Source organism: Oncorhynchus masou, chromosome 23, assembly GCF_036934945.1.
Source record: "Oncorhynchus masou masou isolate Uvic2021 chromosome 23, UVic_Omas_1.1, whole genome shotgun sequence".
Classification (NCBI taxonomy): domain Eukaryota; kingdom Metazoa; phylum Chordata; class Actinopteri; order Salmoniformes; family Salmonidae; genus Oncorhynchus; species Oncorhynchus masou.
The window spans coordinates 37,704,597-37,720,426 of record NC_088234.1 but is presented as its reverse complement, the minus strand read 5'-3'; the positions used below and the strand labels follow the sequence as shown (position 1 = coordinate 37,720,426).

Below are 15,830 nucleotides of genomic sequence, written 5' to 3'. Positions count from 1 at the left end.
TTTCTGTTAGTCACATGTCTGTGGTACTTGTTCGGTTTACGTCAGTTGTTGAATCTTGTTATGTTCATACAGATATTTGTTAAGTTTGCTGAAAATAAACGCAGTTGACAGTGAGACGAAGTTTATTTTTTGCTGAGTGTATATATATATTTATAAACTATTATTTCAGGGTTTGCTGCAGAACCCACAACACCCGACTTCCCACGGCTATAGGCCTATGGAGATGTTTCCCTGGTAGGCAATAGAATAGTCAGGGATGTCTTGTCTCCCTTCCCATCCTTAAAGCCCCAGTCCTGCACTCCTCTTCCTCAAAGCCCCACCCTTCCTCTGGCAAGGACCAGCAAGCTCTCCCTACCTGTTGCACTGCAGCAGAATCTGTCTGACTCACAGTCGGTTTTGAATGGGAACGCATCACACCACAGCAGTAACCTAATCCCCTGGCTTCTCCTTAGTCTGACAACAGGACAGGGTTTCTGCTCACACTCAGCAGCATGAAGACCCTCCGCCTCAGCACTTTTCTGTCTGCATGTGTGAGTGTGTGCGCGTGCATTTGGCCTTGTGTGTGACTCTTGGTGAGTGTGTGCCTCCGTGTGTGTGTGTCTGTGCAAAAGACTGCATTATTGAGGGGAAGGAAGAAGTGAAACAGTGCCGGGACGGGACCGTGTGTGAGTGTGTAGAAGAGATGGGAGAGAGGAGTACGGTGCAGCAGCACAAGCAGCCTCCCTATGATGGTGGGCTCTGCAACTACGCCCAGAAAATCGGCTCCTGCTTCGGACTGGACGGTAAGAGAGAGGGGGGTTTGTCCTGTACAGTGTGGAGGAGGGTTGGAAGGAACAGGCCAGTGACTGAGGATGTATGAGATTCATTTCTCTCAATGATCCAGATGTCGAGGATGACAAAGGGATACCGTATTTTGTGTCTAATCACGGTGTGTTTGTGCGAGTGTCTTGAAGTGTGTATTTATTTGTGTCGGTGTGTGCGGTGGGAGCAAGGGTGTTTACATGTAGTTAGCTGCACCCAAAGATAGACAAATGAATAGAGGAGCAGGGCTGTGCCCCACTGCAGCAGAACACACCAGCCTATCCTCTAACAGACCCAGCCTCTGTCATCAGCCCGTGTGTGTGTGTGCGTGTCCTCTGCCTTATTCTTTATCATGCTATATGCTTTTGCATTCATTTTATTGGACTCTTTACTGTACAGAACATTGGATGGATGAGGAATTGATGTAGGCTAGATTTGTGGGTGAAAAATAGACATATAAATAAAACATTGATGTCAGTAGTAGCATGGTCAGGCTCAGCCTAGAGCTATGGCAATCCTCCTGTGTCCGTGGAAATGCTGTGACAAAGGAGCAATGCATTTAATTAGAAATAGAGGCCAAGCCCTAGTTCTCCTCTCGAGTCTGTTTCTGCTCTGTCATCATCATCCTCGCTTGTATCATGATTTTCAAAAGCTTTAGAGTGGGTAGTGTAAGGTACAGTATATGCGTGCAATGTGTATTGTACAGTTTCTGTTTTTTGGACAGTATATTCCTGTAAAAGAGATGTTAGTAAAAAAAAAAAAAAGATATTGGTTTATATAAGAGTGTTGTTTGTGACCTTAATGTCTTGTTCACACTGCAGTCTGAACGGCGAAAAATGCACATAGAATCGGATATTACAAGCCACATTTCAAACCACCTTTGTAGGTGGTTTGAAATCAGATACAAATCTGATTGCTGACCATACTGACTTGTGTCTGAACAGTCAAATCTGATTTATTTGCCCTCAAGTAGTTTTTAGACTGTTATTTGGCATATCTTGTTCCTTGCTAGCTACTCTGTTGACAGTTTGACAATAACATGTGGTAGCTAACTAGCTAGTTCATTGTTTACAAACAAATTAGTGAATGTGCTAGAAAGCTTAAACAGTTACCAAGCGAGCTAGTTGACTGTGTTGGCTAGCCAAAAAGGACTTGTTTTGAAAGTTGGATCATCTTATCCTTTGAGGCTTGAAAAGGGTTTTGACACTATGATTATGAACATTCAAAGCAACTGGGAAACGTCCATGACAGGCATTGTTGTCACCTTAGCTTGCTACATGAATTATAAGTAATAGGAAGCACGAGAACCAATCAGCCTACACCACTGCTTACACACCCATCGTTACTATGACAACTAGGGTAGCCATGTCAGGAAATTACTGCTATCTGAATAAACACATCTGATTTGGTCATTTGTAAATTGCTGTTTGTACAGTCAGTATTCCAAAACGGATTTAAAAATCTAAACTGATTTGAGCATTAAAGCCTGCAGTGACGGTGTTCAGGTAGCAGTAGCGCATCAATAAATATGTTCACCTTACAGACCAAAAAGCTTATGATTTATCTCATATTTTATATTCAATCAGTGTTTGTCAACATTCCCTATGAGCATGTTTATTTCTCTGAAGGTTTTTCCCAATGCATATTGGTATGAAAACAGTTAACTTTCTCTGCCTGTTCATCCCACATATAACCTCTCACCAGGAGAATTGGTTGACTCTCTAAATTTAGCATAGGATGGAAAATCCAGTCCTTAATCAAGGAGACAGAAGGTATCGTCTTTAACTCACGAATTCTCAGGGAAATCATTTTATTATGAATCATTTTTGGGAATCTTAGCGAAACACATTTCCCCCCCAACATAAGATGGCTTCAAGATTACAAGACCAATCCAGGACTCTACATAGTCTATATCCCCTAATCCTGTGGCTCAGACTGTGTTTGTGTGTGTGTGTGTGTGTGTGGTGCTCATGGTCTTGAAGAAGTAGAGGCATCAAAGGTGTTTTATTTGGAATCAAGTTGTTGAAATCAATGCAAATGTGACTTGGATTAATGTGGTCCCGTGTGCCCAAGTTGGTAAAAGCATTGCGCTAGCATTTCCAAGGTTGTACGTTCAATTTCCTCAGGGATCACATACATAATGAAAATGTATGCACTCAGTGTTTGGATAAAAGCTTCTGCTAAATTGCAAATTTAGAGTATATTATAACTAGAGTAGTTTAGATCACAATAACGGAAAGATATGGTCCACTAATATTGGGCTTTACTGTTTATACAGTCCCGCTTTAAACAAAGTGTAACTTATGATGGCTTCATAAACCATTCATAAAGGCTTCATAAGCAAGACATAAATGGGTCACACGTAATCTCTAACCGTATGTCATGCTCTATAAAGGATTCATAAATGTAGCATAACCATGTGACATAGCTGGAAATGTCAAATGTGACATAACCCACTGTAATTTATGATATAAACCAGTGTTTATTAAAGGGTGACATAAGCACTGCTTAGTAAAGGCTTTATAAATCATAATAAATTGAGACTTTACAAAGCTAGATAAGGCGATCCATAGATTATAGATCCATAACTTTGTCAATTCAACCCCCCCCAAACAAAAAATAGGATGGCGCAACAATGGTTATGATAACATGCGAAGGTTTCCCTGATTGTTTAAACCTTTGTTTATACAACCGCTAAATACTTTGTCATGACGTTGGCCTCTTTGGGTATAGCAAGCCCATCCCCCTCTCCCTGCCTCCACCTTTCCTCCTTCAACTAGGTTGCTGTGGTCAGAGAGACGTCATAAATTCCTGAGAATCTCCTAATGGACACATAGTAGAGAGAGTAGAATTTCATGGAGCACAAAGGAATTTCTTCCACCTCATAGAACTTGAGGTATGAACAAATTTCATGTTCCGGAGAAAGTATAAAAGATTGGTGAAGAATCCAGCAACGAACTGGTCACAACTTGGGAAGCTCATGGGAGACGGTGTGGCCACATTACCATTACACTGTTTATATAATATCCTCAGATATGAGGTTTAGATCTAATTGTTGTATAAGATGAATGAGTATGATACTGTAATCCCGTTAACGGGATGATATGACAACAGCCAGTGAAAGTGCAGGGCGCCACATTCAAAACAACAGAAATCTCAAAATTAAAATTCCTCAAACATACATGTATTTTATACCGTTTTAAAGGTAATGTTGTTAATCCCACCACAGTGTCCGATTTCAAATATGCCTTACAGCGAAAGCACCACAAACGATTGTTAGGTCACCACCAAGCCACAGAAAAACACAGCCATTTTTCCAGGCAAAAGAGTCACAAAAAGCACAAATAGAGATCAAATTCATCACTAACCTTTGATCTTCATCAGATGACACTCATAGGACTTCATGTATGTTTTGTTTGATAAAGTTTACATTGGCACGTTACGTTCACTAGTTCCAAAAACATCCAGTGATTTTGTATAACCACATCGATTCAACAGAAATACTCATCATGAATGATTAAATCATAAAGTTATACACATGGAATTATAGTTATACCTCTCCTTAATGCTGTGTCAGATTTCAACAAAACTTTACGGAAAAAAACAAACCATGAAATAATCAGAGACGGCGCTCAGAAAAATAATCAAATTAGCCGCCATGTTGGAGTCAACAGAAACCAGAAATTACATGATAAATATTCCCTTACCTTTGATCATCAGAATGCACTCCCAGGAATCGCAGTTCCACAATTACTGCTCGATTTGTTTGAAAATGTCCATTATTTATGTCCAAGTTGCTACTTTTGTTAGTGTTAGGTACACCTATCCAAACGCTCGTGCAATACTTCGGACAAAAACTTTAAAAAGTTATATTACAGGTTGAAGAAACATTTCAAACTAAGTATAGAATCAATCATTAGGATGTTTTTATCATAAATCTTCAATAATTCCTTTGTGTCTAGAGGAGCAACGGAACGCAAGTTGATATCATGTGGAATGCCCATGACCAGGAAATGGCTCTCTGCCAGTAACCTGACTCATTCAGCTCTTATTCAGTCCCCCTCACAGTAGAAGCCTCATTCAAGTTTCTAAAGACGGTTGACATCTAGTGGAAGCCCTAGGAAGTGCAACTTCATTCATATCCCAATCATTCAAACAATTTTAGGAACTTCAGGGTGTTTTCTATCCAATACTAATAATATAATAATATGTATATTATCAACTGAGACTGAGGAACAGGCAGTTTACTCTGGGCACCTCTGGGCACCTTTCATCCAAGCTACTCAATACTGCTCCTGCGGACATAAGAAGTTAAACAAATGAGGTTTCTTCTGACAATTGAGATGAACGATGAGCGGATAAGAGGCATTCTGTCATTTCGATTAAGACATTAATGAGCGAGCGACGACGGACATGGTCAATATAACTATGTGTTCAGCACTTTTGAAATGTAGAGTCAGAATGCAGAACATGGCCTGCACTTACAATATTTTCCCTGGACACAAAGTCAGAACCGTAGCATAAATAAAGGGGGCATATAACAGACAATGAAAGCTCTGACAATATTAGATGATGACATATATCAAAAACAGGTTACAGGCTACATGTGCAGCACCACTGTGTCAGAAGAGTAATGTTAGGTGAAATTATGAAATTATTGAAAATAGACCAAATTATTAGGGTGAGGCACATGGGCTACTAACAGCTTACTACACAACATACACTTAGTATTACTTTCTTAGCTACAGTATACATATCTCCCTTGCATATTACATAATTTATACAGAGGCATACAAGACATTTTTGGCCTCACCTTGGCTTGTGATGTGCTCACTTAAACATGAAGGTGGAGTGCCGGTTTTGTCATCAAACTTTGTCATTAACTGTGTTCACGCTACACGTTCCCCAAGGGCACCACACCTCCCCCCGCTCAACTCAAAAGGTGGCGCACAGAATGCCAAAATATTCTTCGAAATATTTAACTTCCACACAAACACCTTGTTCATCTACCCAGCGAGTCAGATTTCTAAAATGTTTTACGGCGAAAACATAGCACAAATGTATGTCAAACCACCACAAAGACACAGACGATATGTAGCCATTTTGTCGAACAAAAGATGCAATCACAAACGCAGGATTAAAAGAAAAATAATTCTCTAACCTTTTGAAAATCTTCATCAGATGACAGTAATAGGACATGTTACACAGTACATTTATGTTTTTTCAATAATATGCCATTTATATCCATAAATCTCTGTTTACATTGACGCCATGTTCAGAAAATCCTCAAAAATGTCAGGAGAAATTATAGATAGCTCCGCCAGATAACAGCAATACACATCATAAACTTTGACTAAATATACATGTTCTACATATAGTTACAAAGATACACTGCTTCTTAATGCAACTGCTTTGTCACATTTCTTTTTAACATTACAGAATTCGTTCACTATTCAATAATCTGAGGCGGCGCTCAGACGTAAGCAATATTTTTCCGCTATTTTGGACTCAACAGAAATACAAAATTACAACATAAATATTCCCTTACCTTTGATGGTCTTCGATCAGAATGTAGTGGAAGGAGTCATACTTACCCAATACATCGTTTTGTTTCAGTTCGTGTGTAGTTATAGTAGCATATGCTACCCGTGTTAGCTGAAATGCATCCAAAATGACTTCTGGTCCCGAACAGTTGCGCATCAAAACTTCAAAATTACATATTATATGTCGACTAAACTGGTCAAACTAAGTGCAGAATCAAGCTTTAGGATGTTATAAACGTACAAAACAATTGGCGATTCAACCGGACAAAAGCAATTCTTCTCAGACAATCTGGAACGGAGGGATGACTGTGTACAATTCGCGCTCGAACGCGCATGTATTTTCTCGCGACACCCACTCTTTTGCCTGCCAAGGGTCAAAGCTCGCGGGATTTGCACAATTAAATGCTCTACTGATAGAGGACATCTCGTGGAAGACATAGAAAGTGTTTCCAGATCCATAGCTGGTTGGGAACGGTGGGGTCAAAGTTGCCCCAACTTTCTGGATGCCAAAACTAGTTTGGGAGATTGCCTGCCCTGTGAGTTCTGCTATACTTACAGACATAATTCAAACGGTTTTAGAAGCTTTAGAGTGTTTACTATCCAATAATAATAATTATATGCATATATTAGCAATTTTGGACAGATTTGTTTTCAGTTTACTATGGGCACGCAATTCATCCAAAGGGGGCAGTATTTTTCTGAGCCTTAACAGGTTTTAAAGTTGGGCATTCTCTGGATTTATGGTGGGAACCCAGCCACTCCATTGAATAGCAGGCCACTGGTTGCTTTGCACTGCTTGCAGTTAGCCACTGATCCCTTACACATGACTCATTGTTGAATTTGCAATTTCCAAGAGGACAAGAACATTAGAGTGTCTAGTTTGTGAAACAGATTCCTCACAAGTCCTCACCTGGCAGCTTCATTAAATAGGCCCACTGGGGCAGCAGTGTAGCCTAGTGGTTAGAGCACAGGACTAGTAACCAAAAGGTTGCAAGTTCAAATCCCAAAGCTGACGAGGTACAAAATCTGTCATTCTGCCCCTGAACAGGCAGTTAACCCACTGTTCCTCATTGAAAATAAGAACTTGTTCTTAACTGACTTGCCTAGTAAAATAAAATAAATAAAAACACCAGTGTCAACATGAAGAGGTGACTCCGGGATGCTGGCCTTCTAGGCAGAGTTCCTCTGTCCAGTGTCTGTGTTCTTTTGCCCTTCTTCATCTTTTATTTTTATTGGCTGGTCTGAGATATGGCTTTGTCTTTGCAACTCTGCCTAGAAGGCCAGCATCCCGGAGTCGCCACTTCACTGTTTGATGTTGAGACTGGTGTTTTGCGGGTAATCCCTGCTGCAAACCTGGTCAAGAACTACAGGAAACGTATGATCTCTGTAATTGCTAACAATCTCTGTAATAGTACCAAATATTAAGTTCTGCTTTTCTGCTGTATCAAATACCTATGTCATGCAATAAAATGCAAATGAATTACTTAAAAATCATACAATGTGATTTTCTGGATTTCTGTTTGAGATTCCGTCTCTCACAGTTGAAGTGTACCTATGATAAAAATTACAGACCTCTACATGCTTTGTAAGTAGGAAAACCTGCACAATCGGCAGTGTATGAAATACTTGTTCTCCCCACTGTATATATATTATATATATTATTATTTTTTGCTAAAAATGTGGGGCTCAAAACAGGTGAGTGGTAATTTATTTCAAATAGCTAACATTTAATATTGAATTTCAACATAATTAGAATATAATGTGTCATTTGAAATAACTTGATGGGACTGCAATTTAATTAACACATATTTAGTCAATAATGATTAGCTTGATTTAGTTGCACATTTTAGATATGGAATGTTCAGGGATATTTTATTTTCGCCCCTTGATTAAAAATGACTCATGTTGGTGGTCTTTCCATTCATAAAATGTGAACGGTAAATTGCCACAGTAGATTGCCTTGATAAATGAGGAAATACTTCTGTCATTTGTACAGAATTATTGTAAAAGAAATCCTTGGGCTGCCAAAAATGGAGGTTTAATTTACACCAATGATAATACCCCCCAGAGGTGCAAATGTCTTCAAATATGTTCACAGCAACCAGGACAAAATAATAACACTGATATAATTTTGAGGGAGCAGCAATACGATGGCAAGTGATGGTTGCAATTTAGATCAACTGGGTGATTTCAGAGCGTATTGCTGGTTTAACAATATATTACCTTGTGTTAGGTATACTGGCCATACAATTATCTGCAATAATATTTTGTACATTGTGGCTAGATTATGTATTCTAGATATAACACAAAGAGAGGCATGACCAGCTGTCAACATGCTACTTTGGAAATTATGTCATTTGAGGGCATTGTGAAAATTCCATAATCGCCCTCTGGTATCATCGGACACTAATTAATTCAGCTTTTTTAGCAGACTAAGAGTGATTTATCTACAATTGATTTTGACAATCACTCTGTACAACTGAAATAAAGTATTTCCTCATTGACAACGGCAAATCTACTGTGGCAATTTGACAACTTGTATAAATAGGAAACTACTGTGTAACCCATTCCCAAAAAATATTTCACTCTAACTGCAGTTACACTGGAAAATTACTGCAGTAAAAAAAAACAGTTATTTTGGATGCAGTATTTGCAGCATACTGCAATTATACTGCAGTCTTTTTTCAAAAGGGAGCTCAGACCGAGCGAGCTACGGTCAAGCGGGGCACCTCGTTGGACTCGACACGGCCTTGGGATTATGTTTATGCCATTGCCTGCTCTCTGTGTCTTTAAACACCACGCTTTGTCCTCCCCTTGCTGTGTGTGTGTGTGCTTTTCTTTGACATCTGTAATGGGAAAAATGACTGATTTACAGTTCATGGGGGTTGTCTAATCACCTATTCTTATGTTTTTTTGTTTCCAATTTATGTATCCATTAATTACAACTTGTCTTTAAAACGTATGGCCATTTCTTATCAAGACGGACAGTAAAATATCCCTGGACTGTCCGTATTTGAAAGGATGTAACTAAATCAAGTCAATCTTTTAAATCAAATGGAGTCTTATAAAGTTATTTCAAATAGCACATATTATATTATTTTGCCATTTAAGGTGAAACGTTTGAATAAAATATAGGCCTAGTACTTTTATATTCTAGGCCTACTGCTTCTAGTATTTTTGCGTTCGTCACCCTATACACCTGACAGGTCATTCTAATTTTGCCCCGGGCGCTGTATCCGGTCTTCAACAAGGTCCAGAGGGCCACACTGAAAATACGTTATACAACATTGGAAACAAAACAGTCATCTAATCCATAGTTTAGGAAATTTTAGATGATCCCTGACTGCCTAGCTTTTGTTTAGGGGATTATTAGCAAGCTGGACACAGTCAAGAAACTGTATGAATGTAGGTCCGTTATCATTTCTATACAGTACCGATTTGGTTTTAGTCATTTTAAAGTATATGGAGTTTGTTTAAATGTATTATAATTTTTTAAATAATGTTGTTTTTTTTTTTACTCAAACCTCCGTCTGGCTGGATTGGACCCTCTCGGCCTGTGGGCCGTATATTTGACACCCCTGACTTAGACGCAGCTGTCGAGTAGCATAATCACTTGACACGGTAACAATGAGAGATCAACTGATCTTCTGGTTTATTCTTGTGGGTCTATGGTTGCAAGCAAGTTTGTTTTAACACATAGGTCCATGTAAGCAAAGCATGATTACATACATGCTCTGATTTTTTGGGGTGGCAGGTAGCTTAGTGGTTAGAATGTTAGACTTGTAACTGAAAAGTTTCAAGATCAAATCCCCAAACTGGAAAGGTATAAAATAAATCTGTTGTTCTTCCCCTGAACAAGGCAGTTAACCCACTGTTCCTAGGCCATCATTGAAAATAAGAATTTGTTCTTAACTGACTTGCCAAAAATAAACAAATAAAATAAAATCTCCCATTTAATACCATTTTAAGAAATCCAGTGTTAAACTGCAAGTGTGCCTTAATTTCTGCCTATACGTTGCAATCGACCCAATCAGAACTCTACATTTGACATTTTATCCAGCTATTTCAGACAGGACATAACCTGGGGCTGGGATCTCCAAGTAGATTTCAGTTTTTACTTGCGCTGTACTGTGCGACTGCTCCCGTCAGTGGTCGTCAGATTTATGTTGTAGAATTAGAAGAAAAGATTGTGTTCTCCATCTAGCTAACTATAATAAATCTCCTGAAACGACACTACTGTTTAGGATCATTATTTATGGACAGTGCTAAAGTGGTGAGAGTTTTTCCAAGTCAATTTCAACAGGAGAGATTGGCCTTGTCCGAATACACTTGTGTTCTAAATAACATACTTTTTGGTTATGCGAAAATTTGCTTTTTTTAGTATGTGAAAAGTCAAACGTGGTTTGCATTAAATGTCAGAATTTCATACTCATTTAGACTTTTCAGCAATTAGAATTCCCTGCACACTATTGAGGAAGAGAGTAGTCTATTAACACTTACTGTATGTGTGTTTGACAACAGCTGATAATCAGAATAGGGCTCTATACAAATTAATGAGCGCAATTGCACATTAGATGACACCTTTTCAGTATGGAGGAGTAGTATGTTGTTATTTGCTGCTTACCGTATATGTTTTTAGAAACTGTACGTTCTAAATAGTATGTAGTACTATTAGGACACAGTATGTAGTTTTAATAAGTAGTAGGCAAGACAGATTTTGGACAAGGCCATCAGTTGAGCTAGCTAACTTTTGCTAGCTAGCTATCATTATAGCTACCCAGCTAGCCATGAACCTTCTGTTCAGAGTACACTTGGCAGAAAGGGTCTAGCTAAATGGTCAAATTTGACCAGAAATACCGTAGCCCAATTGTTTTTCATTGATAGTGTTAGTTAGCCAGAGCCAGCTCTGGTAGTTTCTTGTCACTTATTAAACATCCTAAGTATTTGATATTTTCGCGATCAAATGAATCGGTGTCCCTAAACCGGGATCGATGTTGCTCAATATAAGATAATGTGACGAGAATAACATTGTAAACAACAGCCAAATCTAGAACATAGACATGTCTTATATGGGCAGAAAGCTTAAATTGTTGTTAGTCTAACTGCAGTGTCAAATTCACAGTAGCTATTACAATAACAAAAATACCATGCTATTGTTTGAGGATAGTGCACAACAACAAAACACTTTTGTCACGTCAACTGGTTTGATACATTATTTACCTTCAGAGGTGAATGTAAGTAATCTTGCTCTGATTTGTAATCCTGAGGGTCCCAGAGCTAAAATGTAGTGTAGTATTGGTTGAAAAAAATAAATTTTTATATTCAAATGTAGAAACTGGGTTCTACAGTTTGACCCCACTGCTGTCTCTGGCTCCCATATATTTTTTAAAGTTACATACTCCACATAGTAGATATGTACAGTTGAAGTCGGATGTTTACATACACTTATGTTGGAGTCATTAAAACTTGTTTTTCAACCACTCCACAAATGTCCTACTTATGATTTGCCTCCTTTTCAAATGTCACCGTGTTTCCAAGCCACAGTAATGCACTTTAGACTAAATCTTCATCAGCGCCCGTGATATGCAACTTTTCAGGGAAGTTAGGAACCAATATACTCAGGCAGTTAGGAAAGCTAAGGCTAGCTTTTCAAACAGAAATTTGCATCCTGTAGCACAAACTCAAAAAAGTTCTGGGACACTGTAAGGTCCATGGAGAATAAAAGCACCTCCTCCCAGCTGCCCACTGCACTGAGGCTAGGGAACACTGTTACCACTGATAAATCCACTATAATTGAGAATCATTTTTCTACGGCTGTCCATGCTTTCCACCTGGCTACCCCTACCCCGGTCAATTGCCCGGCACCCCCCACAGGAACTCGCCCCTTCATCCAAATCCAGATAGCTGATGTCCTGAAAGAGCTACAAAATCTGGACCCATACAAATTAGCCAGGCTGGACAATCTGTACCCTCTCTTTCTAAAGATATCTTCTGAAATTATTGCAACCCCTATTACTAGCCTGTTCAACCTCTCTTTCGCATCGTCTGAGATTCTCAAAGATTGGAAAGCTGCCGCGATCATCGCCCTCTTCAAAGGGGGAGACACTCTTGACCCAAACTACTACAGACCTATATCTATCCTATCCTGACTCTCTAAGGTATTTGAAAGCCAAGTTAACAAACACATTAACGACCATTTCGAATCCCACCATACCTTCTCCGCTATGCAATCTGGTTTCAGAGCTGGTCATGGGTGCACCTCAGCCACACTCAAGGTCCTAAACAATATCATAACCTCCATCGATAAGAGACATTACTGTGCAGCTATATTCATCGACCTGGGCAATGCTTTCGACTCTGTCAATCACCACATTCTTATCGGCAGACTCAACAGCCTTGGTCACTCAAATGACTGCCTCGCCTGGTTCACCAACTACTTCTCAGATAGAGTTCAGTGTGTCAAATCTGGGGCCGACTCTCTTATTTGTATACATCAATGATGTCGCTCTTGCTGCTGGTGATTCTCTGATCCACCTCTATGCAGACGACTGTGTTAACTATCCTCCAGACGAGCTTCAATGCCATACAACTCTCCGTCCGTTGCCTCCAAATGCTTTTAAATCCAAGTAAAACTAAATGCATGCTCTTCAACCGATCGCTGCCCGCACCTGCCCGCCCGTCTGTTCTGACTTGGAATATGTGAACAACTACAAATATCTAGGTGTCTGGTTAGACTGTAAACTCTCGTTCCAGACTCACATCAAGCATCGCCAATCCCAAAATTAAATCTAGAATCGGCTTCCTATTTTGCAACAAAGCATCCTTCACTCATGCTGCCAAACATACCCTCGTAAAACTGACCATCCCACTGATCCTCGACTTCTACGATGTCATTTACAAAATAGCCTCCAATACTCTACTCAACAAATTGGATGCAGTCTATCACAGTATCATCTGTTTTGTCACCAAAGCCCCATATACTACCCACAATTGCGATCTGTACTCTCTCGTTGGCTGGCCTTCGCTTCATACTCGTCGCCAAACCAAATGGCTCCAGGTCATATGTAAGTCTATGCTAGGTAAAGCCCCGCATTATCTCAGCTCACTGGTCACCATAGCAGCACCCACCCGTAGCACTCAATCCAGCAGGTATATCTCACTGGTCACCCTCAAAGCCAATTCCTCCTTTGGCCGCCTTTCCTTCCAGTTCTCTGCTGCCAATGACTGGAACGAACTGAAAAAAATCACTGAAGCTGGAGACTCATATCTCCCTCACTAGCTTTAAGCACCAGCAGCTCACAGATCACTGCCCCGGTACATAGTTAATCTGTAAATAGCCCATCCAACCACCAACCACCTAATCCTGGGGCGGAAGGGCAGCCTAGTGGTTAGAGTGTTGGACTAGTAACTGAGAGGTTGCAAGTTCAAATCCAAGAGCTGACAAGGTACAAGTCTGTCATTCTGCCCCTGAACAAGGCAGTCACCCACTGTTTCTAGGTTGCCATTATGATTAAGAATTTGTTCTTAACTGACTTGCCGCTTAAAAAAATGCTGTGTTTATTTATTTTGCCAGCACTGCTTGCTTCTGAAGCTAAGCAGGGTTGGTCCTGGTCAGTCCCTGGATGGGAGACCAGATGCTGCTGGATGTGGTGTTGGAGGGCCAGTAGGAGGCACTCTTTCCTCTGGTCTAAAAAAATAAAAATATATATATATATATATATCCCAAAACCCCAGGGCAGTGACACTGCCCTGTGTAGGGTGCCGTCTTTCAGATGGGATGTTAAATGGGTGCCTGACTCTCTGAGATCATTAATGATCCCATGGCACTTATCATAAGAGTAGGGGTGTTAGCCCCGGTGTCCTGGCTAAATTCCCAATCTGGCCCTCAAACCATCACGGTCACCTAATAATCCCCAGTTTACAATTGGCTCATTCATCCCCCAACCTCTCCCCTGTAACTATTCCCCAGGTCGTTGCTGTAAATTCTGTGTTCTCAGTCAACTTACCTGGTAAAATAATGCATAAATGGCATAAATCATGGCAAAATGTGTAGAATAGCATGAAATTAGCTTTAAAACCCCCAAAAGTATCTCCACCCCATGACAAAATGGGTACAATTGCATGTTTGTTCTAAAATGTCTAAATGTTGTGTAGAACTGCAGAAAACCTGCTTTAAAACTGCAACAATTTCTCTATCCCATGGAAAAATGTGTACAATTTCAGGAAATTAACTCTAGAACCAAAAATGTTCTTTTCGCAGTCAAGAGAGGTGCCACTAGGATGACATAAAACAATCCAGGTAAGTCTGCGAAGGTACGACATGATGGAGAGGGAGTTGGATTGGCCATTGTTGATGACATGGACTAAGACAAGATTGTCTGTGTGGAAAAGGACACTCTCTTCTGGGACCATTTGTGACTCTACAGGGACGCAGCGGTGATGATGGGGTATAGTTTGAAGTGCTGAGGATGGGGCTAGGGAGTCAAGAAAGGTCAATCCTGCAGGCTACTCAGAAGAGAACCATCTCCCTCTGTAGTAGCCTCCAAAGCTGAGGGAAGGGGCAGCGCCGGTGAAGAGCTGAAGGTCTTTGGTTGAGGAGATGTGGTTGTAATAGAAGAGTGTGATACCATTCCAGTTGGTGAGGAGGAGATGCCAGAGGCGTAGTTACATTCGACAGGGGTCATTCAAGGTGATATTGTGGTGGAGGGAATTAACGGAAGATGATAGGCCAAGTAGGTTGGAGATGAAGGAGAAACCCTGGGGGATGACACGCTTGGTGTAGTTGAGGAGGGAGAGAAACAGTTGTTTATTAACAGTGGAGTTTTGGAGGTGGTTGGAGAGGATGACGTGGTGAGGTTGAGTATGTCCGGAGGTCGTGAAGCTTGGAAGGAGACTGTGCCGAGGGTGATGTCTAAATTCTAGGGAGGCGGATGGACCTTCTCTTTTCTCCAGAGAAAGGGGGATTCCGATGGAGTTTAAAGCAGATGTGACAATGTTGAAACCTTGAGCAGGAGGGGAAGATGGGTAGTCGACGGCCAGGAAGTCGTACAGAGGTGGAGGACGTATGGCACTTTGTAATTGTTGGTCAGGATCCAGCACTGCTTCCAAAAGGAAGTCAAAGAGCCTGGGGCTGCTCTTGCAGCTGAAGGCGAGGTGAACCGCAAAGTAGAACTGGGCCTTCCAGCAAACCCAAAAAATATGCCCAAATTCTGAGGCCAGAGGAGGGACCGTGAAGGCACTGATGATGTTAGCTTTGGTGAGCTGAGCCCCACATCTCGCAAGCTTGATCATAGAAATGTTGTGGATGACTGTATGGTACTCTAAAGAGAAGGCTTGGCTTGCGATGCGGCTGTTGATACTACGGATGTGGCTGTTGTGGGGGCAGAGAGGTCGATAATGATTTGTTTCTTTCTGGAGTACTTACATGACGCTAACCCTATGGGGCTGATTCTGTAGATGGGAAAGGATGGTGATGAGAAGGGGCTG

General features: G+C 40.6%; 1 protein-coding gene across 1 annotated transcript in view; it reads left to right on the top strand.

Moving 5' to 3' along the window:
- The first annotated feature begins 366 nt into the window (after positions 1-366).
- Positions 367-15,830, top strand: part of LOC135510777 (actin-binding LIM protein 1-like) — a 160,874-nt gene continuing 145,410 nt past the window's right edge. Inside the window, exon 1 of the mRNA XM_064931987.1 lies at positions 367-782. Coding sequence (XP_064788059.1) covers positions 527-782 — 256 coding nt within the window. The 5' untranslated portion in view covers positions 367-526. The remainder of the gene's footprint in view (positions 783-15,830) is intronic.